The sequence below is a fragment of the Myxocyprinus asiaticus genome, chromosome 34 (assembly GCF_019703515.2).
Source record: "Myxocyprinus asiaticus isolate MX2 ecotype Aquarium Trade chromosome 34, UBuf_Myxa_2, whole genome shotgun sequence".
In the NCBI taxonomy this organism is placed as follows: Eukaryota; Metazoa; Chordata; class Actinopteri; order Cypriniformes; family Catostomidae; genus Myxocyprinus; species Myxocyprinus asiaticus.
Window position 1 is genome coordinate 7,659,581 of NC_059377.1, and position 17,360 is coordinate 7,676,940.

Below are 17,360 nucleotides of genomic sequence, written 5' to 3' on the forward strand. Positions count from 1 at the left end.
TGAGTCAGGAGTTGGCAAACCTGGCAACCAATTAATGAAATGAGATTGGAGATGTGGGTTAGAGCTACTTTGACTTATAAAAAGCTCTCAAATATTTTGAGTTTGCTATTCACAAAAAGCATCTTCTGATGTGGACCATACCTCACAAAAGATATATATCTCAGAAGACCTACAATCATGAATTGTTGCTTTACATAAAGCTGGAAAGGGTTACAAAGTTATCTCGAAGAGCTTAGATATTCATCTGTCCACAGTTAGACAAATTGTCTATAAATGGAGATGATTTAGTTCTGTGGATACTCTAGAAGTGTCCATCCAGCCAAGATGACTTAAAGGACACAAAACAGAATGCTCAGTGAGGTCAAAAAGAACCCTACAGTGACAGCTAAAGACTTGAAGAAATAATTTGAACTGGTTTACATCTCTGTTCATGAGTCTATTATGTGGAAAATATTAAACCAGCTAGTGTCCATTGCAGAACATCACGAAGGAAGCTGCTGATTTCCAACAAAAACATTGCTGCGTGCCTGAAATTTGACAAAGACAACATTGACACAACACTACTGGGAAAATGATTTGTGGACTCATGAAACTAAGATTGAATTGTTTGGGAAGAACACGCAGCATTATGCATGGATAAAAAGGGCACCACATACCAACATGAAAACATCATCCCAACAGTGAAGTACAGTGGAGGGAGCATCATGATTTGAGGCTGCTTTGCTGCTTTGGGGCCTGAACCGCTTGCCATCACTGAGGGGGGAAATTATTAATTAAAAATTAAATAAAGTTTACTAGGATATCCTACAGGATAATGTCAGGGTGAATGTGCACCAGCTGAAACTCAGTAGAAGTTGGGTGATGCAGCAGGACAATGACCCTAAACATCGAAATAAATCCACTACAGAATGGGTTAAAAAAACAAAAAATCCACCTTTTGGAGTGGCACAGTCAGAGCTCAGACCTTAACCCAATAGAGATGCTGCGGAATGACCTCAAGTGAGCCATTCACACCAGACATCCTTAAGGAAGAATGATCCAAAGTTCCTTCTGAACGTTGTGCAGGTCTAATCCACAGCTACCGTAAACGCTTGGTTGACGTTATTGCGGCCAAAGGAGGATCGAGCAGCTATTAAATCAAAGGGTTCACTTACTTTTTCCACAGCACTGTGAATGTTTAATGGGATGTGTTCAATAAAGACATGAAAGATTATCATTGTTTTATTGTTGTTGTTAGCTTAAGTACATTGTGTTTGTCTGTACTCGTGACTTTGATGAAGATGAGATCACATATTATGACCAATTAATGCAGAAAACGTCATGGTTACTTTCATAACCTCCGTTCCCTGATGGAGGGAACGAGACGTTGTGTCGATGTAGTGACACTAGGGTCACTCTTGGGAGCCCGAAACACCTCTGATCTTTTGAAAAAAAGCCAATGAGAATTGGCGAGTGGAATTTGCATACCACTCCCCCCGACATATGGGTATAAAAGGAGCTGGTATGCAACCACTCATTCAGGTTTTGTGCTGAATTCAGCGGGTAGTTCAGCGTTGTGGCAAGAGGGACACAAAGTCTCATTCCCTCCATCAGGGAACGGAGGTTACAAAAGTAACCATGACATTCCCTATCTGTCACTCACTTGACATTGTGTCGATGTAGTGACACTAGGGGTCCTTATACAAAATGCTACAACTAACTGAACTGTGTTACGTGGACTAGCGGTGCGAGATGGGCAGACCTTTGTGTGCCTCGTAGCCAGCGCATCAGGCTGTCACGTAACCTCCCCCAACGCTGCTATGCGCGTCGAACGGTCCCTCAGGAACAAGTCAACTGCCCAACAAATAGGGACAGGCTAGCCCAGCTGAGGCCTCTTTTCCCTCTTTTTTCTCCCCAAAAAGAGTGGAATTTTTTTAACGAACTAGGATCCGCGAGTGTTCACGTCGGGGGGTGTCACTCTCAAGGGGAAGACACTGCGGAGGCCACACCCTGCCCATAGAAAGGGTAATTATTTTTAGTGGAAATACGTCACATGGTCTTTACCGAGCCTTGTCGGAAGTATGTCATGTGGAGAGGTCCCATGGTAGGTCCTACCCAAAGGGGGAGGAGTTTCTACAAAGCATGGCGACCGGGGGCAGAGGGGCCCCTGCCCAAGGAAGGCGCAGTTTACCGACAGGGAAACAATTTTGTGGAAAAATATCACATGGGGTTGACTTTGGGGGAACCAGCACATGCGGAGCACCTACCTCAGTACAGGGCCTCATTAGCGCATTTACTGAGCCGGCAGCAAGTTTCTTCACAAACTCAACTGCCACAGGGCTAAGGAGGAAAGTCATCCAGGGATCACAGTCTGTGAACACTACTGGGAGTCAAGAGTGCACGTCTTCCCCTCAAGGGAGGGGAAAAGCGCTATGCGCAAGCAGTACACCCGGCCAGTTGTACTGGAACTTACCTACTCATGCCTGTCACTACTCGGGACGAGATCGGCTCAACCCGGAGATTGTAGAACCTCGCAAAGGTGTTGGGTGTTGCCCAGCCCGCTGCTCTGCAGATGTCTGCCAAAGAGGCGCCACTGGCCAGGGCCAAGGAGGCTGCCAAACTCCTGGTAGAGTGGGCTCGTAACCCCGCAGGGGGTGGCACGTCCTGAGCTTGATATGCCATAGCGATGGCGTCAATGACCCAGTGGGTGATCCTCTGTTTGGAGACAGCGCTTCCTTTCCGCTGTCCCCCAAAGCAGACAAAGAGCTGCTCTGAGCTTCTTAAGCTCTGCATGCAATTCAAATAGATGCGTAAAGCTCACATCGGACACAGAAACACAAAGGCTGGGTCTGCCTCCTCCTGGGGCAGCACTTGCAGGTTCACCAAGTCATGCTTCCCCAAGTACTTACCATCTACCGCATCGTGATGAGCCGAAATAGCGGCTACATACACCTTCAAGGTGGAGGGGGACAGCCACCCCTCCAACCTCTCCTGCAGGAAAGGAAAGCACCGATTCGACTGCGCATCTCTGGGGGTCTTTGCGTCGGGTAGAACACCACTTAGCGGACAGATACCACTTCAAGGCATACAGGCACCTCGTAGAGTGAGCCCTAGCCTGAGTGACCGTGTCTGCCACAGCGGGCGGTAAGGCACTTAAGTCCTCCGCATCCCATCCAAGGGCCAGACGTGGAGATTCTAGAGGTCTGGTCGTGAGTACCAGATGGTGCCCCATTCCTGAGAAAGAAGGTCCTTCCTCAGGGGAATTCGCTGTCGCGAGGAGCGTGAGATCCGAGACCCATGTCTGTGTGGGCCAGTAGGGTGCTACTAGGATGACTTGCTCCCCGTCCTCCCTGACCTTAGGCTCAATGGGGGAAACACATACTTGCGTAGTCCAGGGGGCCAGCTGTGTGCCAACGTGTCTATACCGAGAGGTGCCTTGGTCAGGGCGTACCAAAGCGGGCAGTGGGAGGATTCCTGGGAAGCAAACAAGTCTACCTGTGCTTGACCGAATCGAAATCAGCTGGACCACCTGAGGATGGAGTCTCCACTCTCCCCTGAGGGTAACCTGATGTGACAGCGCATCCGCTGCGGTGATGATGTTGCCCGGGATGTGAGTGGCTCGTAGCGACTTGAGGAGCTGCTGACTCCAGAGGAGGAAACGGAGGGTGAGTTGTGATGCAATGGGAGTGTAGACCGCCTTGGCGGTTGATGTATGGTACCGTTGCTGTTTTGTCCATCCGGACCAACACGTGCTTGCCATGGATCAACGGCCGAAACCACCGCAGGGCGAGCAGTACTGCCAACAACTCTAAGCAGTTGATGTGCCAACGCAGCCACGGGCCAGTCCAAGAGCCGGCAGCTGTGTGCCCATTGCATACGGTGCCCCAACCCGTCTTGGAGGCGTCTGTTGTAAACACGACGCGCCTGGAGACCTGCTCTAGGAGAACCCCTGCCCGGTTCAGTACTCGCAGGTCCAAAATTGGTTGCAACCCACCGCCTTTCTTTGGTACGATGAAGTTAGGGCTGTAGAACCCTTTCCTCAACTCGGCTGGAGGGACAGGCTCTATCACACCCTTGCTCAGGAGGGTCGCGATCTCCGCACGCAAGGTAGCGGCGTTCTTGCCCTTCACTGAGGTAAAACGGATGCTGCTGAACCTGGGCGGGCGCCTGGCGAACTGAATCACGTAGCCGAGTCAGACGGTTCAGGTCAGCCATTGCGACGGGTTTGAAAGCGCGAGCCACACGTCCACACTCCGGGCGAGGGGGACCAAGGGGATAATCGTGTCGGACATACCGGCGGGTGGGGCGGAGCTCGAGGTGCCATGTCGAGGGGACTCGAACCCTGTGGCCATGCTGAGTCGAGGGACGTCAAAACACTTACCTGGCTCCTGCCGCCCACCATGAGATTGGCCGAGGAGGGGGGAGGAGGAGTCTCATCCCCGTGGTCCATCGGCACTAATCCCATGTGGGGGTATTCATGCCACAGCTGGGCACCCAGGGGCGGGGGGTCCACCGCTGGAGCGCCAACCCTGCCAAAAAGGAACGGTGGATGGCGGTCATGACGTCGGCCGTGCACACCGGACATGTGACCCAGGAAACAAGGAAACTGCTCTTTTGCTGAACCTTTGGGTACCGCAGCCTGGGGCATGCGGCGAAAAAAGATTCTCCTCCAGGCCCTCCACCGGGGGATGGAGTGGTCTGTGCACCAGCTCCAGAGGAATGGGTCTCCTTGCCCCTGGGTTGCCCGTCTCTGGGGCGCTTCAAAGCCTTCCTCAGGTACTTGGCAGCTGGCCGTGAGACGGGTGGCGTCTGCTTCCTGCGATGGGCTGCACGCCGGGGCCGGGCCATGGGGGCAGGCTGCGGCGGAGCCGGAGACGTTGCTGCAGGGAGACGCCCTTGGTGACAAGCAGACGGGATGCAGGATCTTGAGCCGCGCCGGGGCAGGATGTGCTTTATAGCCTCTGTCTGCTTCCTCACTGTCGAGAACTGCTGGGCAAAGTCCTCGACGGTGTTGCCAAACAGGCCAACCTGGGAGATGGGGGCACCAAGGAACCGTGCCTTGTCAGTCTCTCGCATCTCTACCAAGTTGAGCCAGAGGTGGCGCTCCTGGACCATGAGAGTGGACATCGCCTGCCCGAGAGACTGCGCTGTGACCTTCGTCGCCCGGAGAGTGAGGTCGGTCGCTGAGCGCAGTTCCTGCATCAATCCCGGATCAGAACTACCCTCGTGCAGTTCTTTTAGCACCTTGGCTTGGTGTACTTGCAGGAGAGCCATGGCGTGCAGGGCGGAGGCGGCTTGTCCAGCGGCACCATAGGCCTTAGCCATCAGAGACGACGTAAGCCAACAGGCCTTGGATGGGAGCTTCAGGCGCCCGCGCCAGGTGGCGGCGCTCTGCGGACATAAGTGCACTGCGAGCGCCTTTTCCACCTGGGGGATCACCGAATATCCCCTGGCCGCTCCACCATTGAGGGTAGTGAGAGCGGGGGAGCTGAAAGATTAGGACCGGGCAGTAAAAGGTGCCTCCCACGATCTTGTCAGCTCTTCATGCACTTCCAGGAAGAAAGGAACCGGGGCGGGGCTCGGCTGTGGGCGGCGCCCCGAGCCCAGGAACCAATCATCGAGCCGCGAGGGTTCAGGGGAGAGTGGAGGGTTCCACTCTAGCCTGATGCTCACGGCCACCCGGGAAAGCATGTCCGTCATTTCCGCGTCGGCCTGAGACTGGGCGACCGTTCCTGAAGGAGGAAGCCCAGTCGAAGCATCAGCATCAGACCGGACAAGCCCGCTCTCCGATGCTGCGCTCGATAACTCATCATCTTTCAGGGCACCGGACGAGATGTCAAACCCGCCCTGAGACGAGTCGGCAATCAGGGCAAGCGAGCGTGCTGGGGAATGGGAGGTCCGTGGGGGGTACCCAGCGGAGGTGGTCCCATTGAGGTCTCCAAATCACCTCCAGTGCTAACCGGCATGGCCTCATACCCGTAGGTAGAAGGACCGAGGCGGGGAGCCGCTGGTGTGGTGCTTTCTTACGAAGCCACGACCGCAACGTTGCCATGGTCATGTTCTCGCAATGAGGACATGATCCATCCACGAACGATGTCTCCGCGTGAGCAGCGCCCAGACACGTAAGACAGTGATTGTAGCCATCAGAAGCGAAGAGATAGTGACCACAACCAGGAATAACACACAAATGGAAAGGCATCTTTAAAAAGACGTTCCATGTGTGCCGCTCTTATATGAATGGAAAATATACTCTTTTCAGAATATACTCTTTTTTTTGCTCTGCCCAGGGTCATTCTCTGCACTGCACAGGCACAGAGGGGGAGAAGCCGCTGAAATGCGCCTTCAAATCCAGCAGTCTTTAGCAAGGTAAGTTCTTTTGAGGAATTGTATTCAGTGCACTGAATGCAACCGCTCGTCTCCGAAGAGAAAATCTGAATGAGTGGTTGCATACCAGCTCCTTTTATACCCGTATGTCCGAGGGAGTGGCATGCAAATTCCACTCACCAATTCTCATTGGCCTTTTTTCAAAAAATCTGAGAAGTTTCGGGCTCCCAAGAGTGACCCCTAGTGTCACTACATCGACACAACATTGAGTGATTGACAGATAGGGAACCACTAGTTCCAAAGGGTTCACATACTTTTTCTTGCCACTGTATGTTTCCCAGGAATCAAACCATTGATTATGGTGTTGCCAGCATCATGTTCTACAGGCTCCAGGAACTCATTTTTATAAGTAATCATTATTGTTTGCATGTTCAAGGACATATGAACTATCTGAAAATTGGGGGACACATTATAAATCATATCAGCCTGGCTTGTGAATATGAATTTTTTATAATTAAATTAGGTGACGCACCACAAATGGGCTCCAAATTGAACTCATGACTGAACAGCTATTTACCAATCCCAATTTAGTATGCGAATGTTACAATGTCAGTTAGAGTTTGAATGGTGAACAAAGTCAATCTCAAGAAAAAACATAAATTCATTCTTAAATTAGTTAATGAGCAGGGCCGATGTTATGATTTCTGTGGCCCTAGGCAACCATCTGACCAGGGCCACCCTGAGCGTTTCTCTGTCCGTCCGACCAATAATTTTTGAGGCCCCCCACAATGCAGCAGCCCTAGGCAATTGACTAATTTGCCTTTAGCTTGCACTGGCCCTGTATAAAAGTTCTAATGGATTCTATATGTTGAGTGGTTGAAATAACTGCAGAGAATTTGCAATGAAAAAAATTATGTTTGAGTTGTATCAATATAGTGCTGCCTTGCAAGCAAAGTTGAAATGAAGGAACCACCTTGGAAATACATTTTCACATGAAAAATGCAAACAACTTTTATGCTACTTTCATTCATCATAGCTAAAGCCATCTGGTCTAGTGGTTACAGCAGTGAAACAGCAAACCTCTATAATCCTTGCACCTCTAACAAAGAGCATGATGAGGTCTGTTCCATTATGTTCATATGCCTCTCTGCACCTGAAACAACAGGAGTTCCCCTGCAAATCAGGCCTAGTAACACTGCAAAAATGTACATTTAAAGTGTAATTCTTCGTGTACTGGCAGATTTTTCACTTGTTTTAAGCATTAATAAGTGACAAATTCTGCCAGTTCCCAAAGACAAAATACAAATAATCAAGATACCTTATCTGAAACAAGTCTTAATATCTTAACTCGGTTTTCCTTAGCAGGTAAATTTATCTTCTGTAGTTTGAAGGATATTTACATATGAAAACTTGTGAAAACAAGACAACGATACAAATTAAGAATATGATTTTTTTTTTTTTTTGGATTAGTTAAATAGCTACAGTATATATTAGTTAAAGTTTAGTTAAAAAATGTAGGTAAGCTTATGTTTAGGCTTTGGTTCTGGATAAATAAAATGGTGCATCCAAACCACTGCTGTCATTGTCATGACTCATGACACTCTTTTTTTCTGTCGGCTGTGTACAACAATCAACATATTGCGACACTGTCTTTGCAGTGTAAATGTGGCTGTAGGTGGTTAAATATGTGCAAAAATAAAAAGACCACAGAGGTAAGATTTTGAATGGCATTTTAACAATGCAAGTCAATGGAGATTTTCAAACTTTAATCTTAAATTTCTTAAAAGGCATGAAGTTTGAATGGAGTCTTCATGTTTACAGGTTCAGTCTAAATTAATTGCAGAAAACTGTGGAGAAGAAATATACAATGTTTGAAAAATATTAAAACAGTGCTGCCTTGCAAAGTGCCATGGAAACATCATGTATTTAGCAAAAAACATGTACATTTGAAGTGGTTTTGCTTTGCCTTTTATTTGCAACACAGGCATGGAATTCAGTTTAAAGGTGTAAAGGGTCTGACATCATCAATGATTAATTAGTCAGATTGTGGATATTGCTCAGTATACATAGAGAAAACACAGCATACAACACAGCATACAAAAACAGGCTACACAGACAAAATAGAGACAGGGAGACTGTCTTGTTTTTGTAAACAGAGTGCAATTACACAGTCTCACTGCAAAAAGAAGGGGCTCTATCAAGCTCCACCCTTTAAAGGGAAAGCAATGATGTACCCGCATTAGTGCATGCAAAAACTGATCACCTTAGTTAATGAAGCCAAGAGTGTGCCTTCATCATCTGTGCTTCTGTTTCACCACCGTTAGGCAGAGGTAGGAGACCAGTGAGATAAGAGGAGAGCAGATACTAAAGTGGACACAGTTCATGGACAAATCCATTATTTTTGGTTAAATAACCAGCATTCTTCATTTTGGGCTACAAATCCCCTTACAAAAATCAAGGATTTTGAGAAATCAAGCTTTTGGCCAACCTGACTTCAGACATCAGAAATGTGTTTGCTTTGAATCTCTTTGCTGATGACTTCGTTTATTCTACCTTGATGTTATTTAGTGTGTCCTGGAAACAATTTGGGCTTTTGCAACAATACCAAGCAGATTCCTTCTTTTGCCCTTTTACACACAAAAGGTCGGATTCATCCTAGAATCAATGGAAGCACAAGACATTTAGAATGTTCCCATGGCTGTAAAATACCTCCATCCCTAGATTCCTCCAGGATGCATGCTTATATATCCATGCAATCAAGGACAGCAAAATATTGCAGATGTTAATGCCCTTTCAAGCTACATTTCCATACTTCACGCATCTCAAAGCAAACTAGTCACAAAAACTAGTCAAGTGAGATTAATGGCTAGGTCTTGGAAATGAGCAAATTAGTTGGCCTCAAAGGATTCCAGAAACTGTGCAAAGAAATAGCATATTGCTTTGTGAGGCTCTTCCTCATGACCATAGGATTTACCATTCCATTAACCCTGATGTAATGATTAAACCACATCTCACTGGAAAGGGCCTGAGCCATAGCTTTTGTTCAACTGCAAGCATTGCTGTTCAAGCTGATCCAGTAACTTTTCCACAGAATCTTCTTTGTTCTCCAGCTTGAGGTACCTCCTGGCGCTTCCAAGGTCTAGCCTCGGCCAACTACGGTGTTTCTGCTCTTCCACAGGTATAAGGTCAAGGTCAACTCCAAACCCAACCATGTTCATGCACACCTCTGAGCTGGACTGTCTTGGAAGCAGTCTTTGGTTACCCACTAGGGACATGGACTTGTCCACTGGATGCACCATATCCTTGGGCAATATGTGTGGTCTAGCTCTGTGGCTCATGCTGTAGGAGCGTCTGGGTGGGATAGAGAAGGTCTCACATTCTTCCCCACCCAGTGTGGACATAGAAGATGCTGTCATGCAGTTGCTGAGTCCATAGTGACTTTCAAACTGCAGATCTAGTCCACAGGTGGTCATCTGCTCCTCAGTGCAAAGAATCACTTTGCTGTGAATCGAGGGGGTGGAAGAAGAGTCCTGATGATGAAGAACCTCAGTGTGCAGCGTTTCTTGCTGTTGCATGCTATCCTCCTCATCCATGCTCTTCACTTGTAATAGTGGCTCTGAGCGGGACAATTCCTGCAAGCAAAGGATGTTCAGGTGGGCTGCAGGTAAGCTGCTGACCCATTGGTAGTGCCTAGCAAGGGAGTTGACCTGCAAGAGATCTGCTGAAGGCACCGCTGCAGAAACAGAGCAGATGACGCTCCGCATCTGAGCCAGAAGCATTTGCGTTTCCCTGTCCCGATTCTCGTAGAGTACCGTATTGGCACAAATAAGTATAAAGAGTCCCACTCCCATAATGACGGGGCCGATGAGTTTCATTCTCTCACTATGCACAAGACTTGCAGCAGAAAACAGCCATTTGGTTCCTAATCCCAATCCTGAGGCCTGTGAGGTCCCTGAGGACCCTTCCTCTACTGAGTCCAGTGATGCACGATGGGTCCGGTATGGCCAGTAACCAGCCACAGCAAGTGCAGTGCCAACAATAACAACCACCACTCCCAGCACCAGAAAGGCCCCAGGCATGGAGCGAATGCGTAGCTTTCCCTGGATCACACCTTCCTTCTTTCTCCTGGAGTGAAAACTGAAACGCGGCAGGAGCTGACGGGAAGGTCTAGCTGATGTCCGGATGTGGGACTTCTGAGTCCTCATGGCATAGGCTGGTCCAGTGCACACCTCACCCTAATGGGAGTCTGCAAAAGGTGAGGGTAAGAAGGTCAGAGGTAAAGGCTGATGTCAAATAGAGGCATGCATTCAGTATTTTATATTTTAATAGTTGTTTTATGCTTCTAATTCAATATACCACTTGGACCATCTACAGTGTCCCCAAAAAGTATTTGGACACTCAAGCCACATTTCAAAATGTATGAATGTGCATAGCGACTTCAGGTATACATTTTTGTCAGGTCAGTATGTTCCCTGGGAATCAAACAACTGAACTTGGTATTACTAGTGTCATGCTCTGCCAGTTGAGTTTTCAATCAAAACATTTTACATATATTTGATAGGTTAAATGATAAAACAATAGATATACAGTTGAAAGTGAAGACAAAAAAATATTTGGAAACTTTCTGGTTGTCAGATATTAGTGGAGCATGTCCACAGTTAATGTGATAAACAACACTTGTGGTTACTCTGCTGGGACACCTGTGTGAACGTGTGGGGAACTGACTTCATATATCCACATATTACCACAAATTCACAAACTGAATAAGTTCTGAGAAAAAGTTGTAGATACCACTTGATTTGATATTTTGTTATTTAATGTAATGACATCCATACTTTTTAAGTGTGACTTAAGTCTCCAAATACTTTTTGGGGCCACCGTATGCTCTACAAATACTATGAGGCTTTGCTTAAACATTTTGGGAGGTTGTTTGATTGAAACATTCATACTAATGTTCCCATGGGCTTTAGATTTCTTTTGGGCCCAGTTATAATGGCTTTTATTAATATTTTATCCACAGGGACATGTCTTTTAAATAATTTAAGAAAACAGGCACAGCGATTTATGTTTGCCAACAAATGCTTCGTGACTTTAAAAGTCATACGTTGGCTTCAACATCTGAGAGAATATAACATTGCTGGAAAAAATAAATGCATGAAGGCTCTCTCCAAGCACAGGCACATGTGTCAACAACATGCATTCGGATTGAATTAGAGCAAGCACAAACCCTCCCTCACACCCTTCGCACAAGCACTCAGTAGTAAGTCATTAAGTTTAAAACATGTCATGCAAGACTGCACCATGCCTTTTGAACCCATAAAATCTTAAACTGATTTATACAAAAAATAAATGTCACAAACACTGGTAAACATAAAAGTTTGACAGACACACTTTTGCTTTTGGTTTGAATTTTAGAAACATAATGAAACTAAAGTGCTAAACATGGCTGCATATGATGTTCAGAGCTGTGCAGATAATCACCACAGACACAAACAAATTATATATATATATATATATATATATATATATATATATATATATATATATATATATATATATATATATATAGCCTAATGGGCCCAAAAAGTATTACAAAACGTAAGTCATACTTCCAAATAAATTAATTTCATTGCACTGAATGATATTATATGACTATAAAATATTTTTTATAGTTTTAACAGTGGTATTTGTAACAAGACCATAATAAACATGGATCTTCTTCACTACCATGGTTAGATGTAACATGATTTCTATAAAACAAATTATGGCATTTTTTAAATTATAAACAGTAGACCTACTCTAAACACATGTAAAAACAATAAATACAAAATATAAATATTTATAAGTTGTAACAAAAATGTATTATATTCCCTCACTTACCTAATGTAGCCATGACAAATTTAATAGAGCTGAAGTAGTGATATGATAATATCAATTATCAATCTATTTCTGCCTAAAGTACAGTTAGTATTACTATAGTAAATTCAAAGGTGGTGATGTAGAATTCTGTGCCGAATTCAAATAGTTTCCACTTCTCACGCCTTGCTTCTCACTGATTCTCGCAGAGCTGTGCGTTTAAGAGCTCGAGACCAGTCTGCGAGTAAAAACGCACCTTCTTCGCCTTCTTCGCCTCGCGCTGCTCTGCCAATTGAGCCGTATCCGTCTACAGAGCCATTCAGGTGTATTAGCCAAGGTTGTGCCTCTGCCTGTGTATTTGACGCTGCTAAACCAGATACTTCAGATGCGTCAGACCTGTATAATTGAGAACCAACTGATATACTTCAAGTCTAGATAAATGTTTTAATGCAAAGAGGAACTTGACGATAGATTTGATTATTATGAGTGATAAATGCCCCCCATTTGTAACCTAACGTCCCCCTCTCTACTAATTTGGTTGCAGCGCCCCCTGGCATCCTTTGAACGCCCCCATTGAGAACCCCTGTTTTAGCTGAATTAACTTCCTTTTTCTCAATTATTCTCAAAAATTTTGGCAATCACTTTTAACCATCTGGTCCCAAGGGGATTTTAGTGGATCTATGAAGTCAGTTCCCCCCAAGTTCAGACAGGTGTCCTAGCAGAGTTACCACAGGTGAAGTTCATCATAATTTCCAGTAACATCTAACAACCAGAAAGTGTCCAAATACTTTTCTTAAAGCAATATTCCAGGTTCAATACAAGTTAAGCTCAATCGCCAGCATTTGTGGCATAATGTTGATATATTGTGACTCGCCCCTCCTTTTCTGTAAAAAAAAAAGAAAGAAGCAAGAACCAAGGTTACAGTGAGGCACTTAATAAAAGTGAATTGGGTCCATTTTTGGAGGGTTTAAAGGCAGATAAAAATTTTATTAAAGCACTTACATTAATTCTTCTGTTAAAACTTGTGTATTAATTGAGCTGTAAAGTTATATAAATCCTCATTTTAAAAGCCGTAATGGTTTTGTCGTCATGGCAAAGAAGTTGTAAAATTGGACATAACTTTACACAGAAAATGTAAGTAAGTGATTTATCACAAAATCATGTTAACATGCATATTGTTTACATCTTGTGGCTATACTTCTGAAACAGAGTATTGTAACAGATTTGCCCCATTCACATCCATTGTAACAGCCTTACTGTAACCTATATTCGAGATTTTTTAAAGAAAAGGAGGAACAAGTTGACATTTATTTTTTGTTATAATCACCACAAATGCTGTCGGATGAGCTTAACTTGTATTGAATCCGGAATATTCATTTAATCTTAATAAATGAACAATATCTCTATTGTTTTCTAACTATAAACCTAACTAACTTCTTTTTATTAAATAGTTTACTTGAAAAGTGTGCTTGTGCTATATTTCTTTCAAACAAATACCATTGTAGGCTATACACTCACTGAGCACTTTATTAGGAACACTTTGGTCCTAATAAAGTGCCCGACATGGTCTTCTGCTGTTGTGGCCCATCCGCCTCAATGTTCGATGTGTTATGCATTCTGAGATGCTATTCTTCTCACCACAATTGTACAGAGTGGTTATCTGAGTTACCGTAGCCATTCTATCTGGCCATTCTCTGTTGACCTCTCGCATAACCAAGGCGTTTCCGTCCACAGAACTGCCCCTCACTGAATGTTTTTTTGTTTTTGGCACCATTCTGAGTAAACTCTAGAGACTGTTGTGTGTGAAAATCCCAGGAGATCAGCAGTTACAGAAATACTCAAACCAGCCGTCTGGCACCAACAATCATGCCATGCTCCAAATCACTGAGATCACATTTTTCCCCATTCTGATGGTTGATGTGAACATTAACCGAAGCTCCTGACCCATATCTGCATGATTTTATGCATTTCACTGCTGCCACACGATTGGCTGATTAGATAATCGCATGAATAAGTAGGTGTACAGGTGTTCCTAATAAAGTGCTCAGTGACTGTATATACTTGAATAAAATGTGTCCACATACTTTTTGGAGCCAGTTTACATTCCATTCTAAATATAACCATTCTTAAAGTAAAGTGGCTGATGCTGTATTTACAGCAAAGAGTGTATTCCCAGTTCCCCAAACAATTTGTAAATTCATGTATTAGTTTTGAGGCATGACATATTTCCTTACTAAGCTGACAGATAAACTACCCAGCAGGACTGACTGACAAGCCAGTAATACCTCCCAAAGGGAGCTCCACACTGAAACAGCACATGGAAAGCTGATTTTAGTGTTGATTTTAACTTGAAGAAGCAGGTGATCAGGGGAAGTTGATCACTTTTGCAGATTGTAGGCATTGTAGTTGTAGACTAGGGCAAAAATAACTGGACCACTAAGAATCTCTAAATCCATGCCATTCGAAGAGGAATGTGAAGGAAAAACTAACAACAGTCGCTAGAAGAGAAATTACTACATGTGGCCGATTCACTCTGAAATAACAAACGCTTCATTGGAAGTGTTTCTCGACAACTCTGAAAATGCCATTTGCAATTCGGCTGACTTGCTTGGTTTGTTTAAACTCGTGGGAAATGCTTTGAATGTTCTGCTAGAGTACTTGGTATCAGGTAGAACTTGTAAGCAAGAAGTCAGTATTTAAGCTGACAAAGTAATGTGGCCAAATGTAAACACTGAGACTGTGGCCAGATTTATGTATAATAAAAATGTGTCATTTTGGCACTAGCTGCTTGTTGAAACTAACCCTGCATCATAAAATAATTAATTTCTGCCTTTACAGCTAGGGTAAATGTCAACTTGTTAACTCCTTAAGTAGAACGAGATCCACATATAGAAAAACAATGTATAGTACCATGCATATGTTTGGACTGATTCATCAAAAGCCTGGACTGATGAAATCCAGACCTTTTTCCATTACCAGGCTCAACTTTAATGGCTGTTCACTCTTGGTTTCCAAATGGGTGAAATTAATTATATAAATCGAAGTGTGAAGTATAAACAGCTGATGTAAATCAAATGTTTGAATCGGAATTGTGTTTGATGTTCCAAATCATTGTTTGATTATTTGTATGGATCATTATTTAAACACCCAAGACATTGTAGACAGCACACTTCTTTACATTCTTAGTGTCTGAACACTCAAATGCTATTGACATGACTTTGGATATGCTCTTCTTTGGACCAAATGTACCTCTTAATTCGGCTGTTTTCTGGCGACACAGAGTGAATTCATTGCAGAAGGCACAGTCATGTGAACAGATATCAAAAATCATTTCATTTTATGACTGCTCATGTTATCATCACTGTTTGCAGTGTGCTGATGCATACACAGTCAGATCTGAATTATTCTGACACCACTGGTGCAGTTACATCACATAAATGTTAAAAAGCACAAAAAATGTCACCCCAACTTTAGGCTGACATTGGATGCAGATTCATAAAAAATTGTCCTGACTGTGATTATATATAAAAAATAAAAATAAAAAAATAAAAAAACTTTTTTCCTAATATGGGGATCGATCTCAAATTCAATCATGCATTATTACATATAAAATATAAACATTTTAACACATTATCATTTTAGGCAGACACTGCAGAAAGCCTCGTAAATATTTCCAAAAACATCCAAACTTATTTTTCTTCAGGGACAAAGTCTCAAATTCATTCATTCTAATAAATATATTCTACAAATGGAACTAAACGGCCCTAAGTGATGGAAATGTGCACCATTTGCGTCCAAACTTGACATTAGACTTCATCAATGAGACTAGTAAACATCTAGCGACCTCTAATAAGGTCAAGTCAGTATCCATACTGATAAAACCTGCAATGATTTTGTTGCTTTGGCGTTACTGGTTTAAAAACGTATCAAAAGCGCCTCACAAGACAATGACATTTTGGAATGCGTTTACTTGCCTTTGTTACAGTGTATTGCGTCTGCGTCCCATCGCTCTATCGCGCGTCACGCGCGTGTTCTATATCCACTGCGAAGTTTCGCGGTTCTCCATCAATCCGGACGCATGAGAAGTGCCGCGCGCCTCCCATGACAGCTCTTCCTCTCCAGAAGAAGACACTGAAGAGTTAAAAGAACTGACTCTCTGAAGGCAGAAGAGAGGAATTTCGCTCCATCATCAGAAGTCACCGTCTGCCCGTTCACTACTGTCCACATTTCGTATGCTCCCCTCAGTAAAATTGTGGAGCAGAGCGCCTCCTTCGACGTCTCTATTTCTCAGGCTAAATGGAGTGAGCAGACTTCTCTTCTCAGGGTAAATTATACATTCAACAGGCAATAGGGCTCCCTATGGGAGTGATTTTCACACTTTTTGAGGCTGACAACTGCCAGATATGACGACCCCCTTTCTAAAATATAAAGTCATATACAGTAGTATGTTTATTGTATGTATAAGAGACCCATTTAGACTGTGAGACAAATAGTAGGGTACAATGGGGCTAAAAGCACACCTTAATGAAAATTCGATTTTGCTTCTGGTCAGTGTTTCAAGATTGAAATAATACATATATATATATATATACATATATATATATATATATATATATATATTATATATATATATACATACATACATACATACATACATACATACATATATATATATATATATATATATATATATATATATATATATATATATACACAGTTGAAGTCAGAAGTTTACATACACTTTGGTTGAAGTCATTAAAACTATTTTTTTAACCACTCCACAGATTTCATATTAGCAAACTATAGTTTTGGCAAGTCTTTCAGGACATCTACTGTGCATGACATGAGTAATTTTTCCAACAATTGTTTACAGAAAGATTGTTTCACTTTTAATTAACTATATCGCAATTCCAGTGGGTCAGAAGTTTACATACACTAAGTTTATTGTGCCTTTAAGCAGAAATTCCAGAAAATGATGTCAAGCCTTTAGGCAATTAGCTTCTGATAGGCAGTTGGAGGTGTATCTGTGGATGTATCCCAACAGTGGCATCTTGGCGGTGCTGGGGCTTGAAACCCCCTTACTAATCAGAAGGTCGGGGGTTCAAGCCCCAGCACCGCCAAGATGCCACTGTTGGGCCCTTGAGCAAGGCCCTTGACCCTATCTGCTCCAGGGGCGCTGTATCATGGCTGACCCTGCACTC

General features: G+C 43.9%; 1 protein-coding gene across 1 annotated transcript; it reads right to left on the reverse strand.

Annotated features, from left to right (window-relative positions):
- Nucleotides 1–8,058: 8,058 nt before the first annotated feature.
- Nucleotides 8,059–16,469, reverse strand: tmem200b (transmembrane protein 200B). The gene is made up of 2 exons (XM_051670694.1): nucleotides 16,134–16,469; nucleotides 8,059–10,549 (listed from the first exon to the last, which is right to left on the reverse strand). Exon 2 carries the CDS (start codon nucleotides 10,506–10,508, stop codon nucleotides 9,315–9,317), a length of 1,194 nt encoding a protein of 397 aa, XP_051526654.1. The 5' UTR covers nucleotides 10,509–10,549; nucleotides 16,134–16,469; the 3' UTR covers nucleotides 8,059–9,314.
- Between the last annotated feature and the right edge of the window lie 891 nt (nucleotides 16,470–17,360).

Bases quoted from the DNA above. Each gene is read 5' to 3' on its own strand.
- tmem200b (XM_051670694.1), bottom strand. From the start codon at position 10,508: ATGAGGACTCAGAAGTCCCACATCCGGACATCAGCTAGACCTTCCCGT.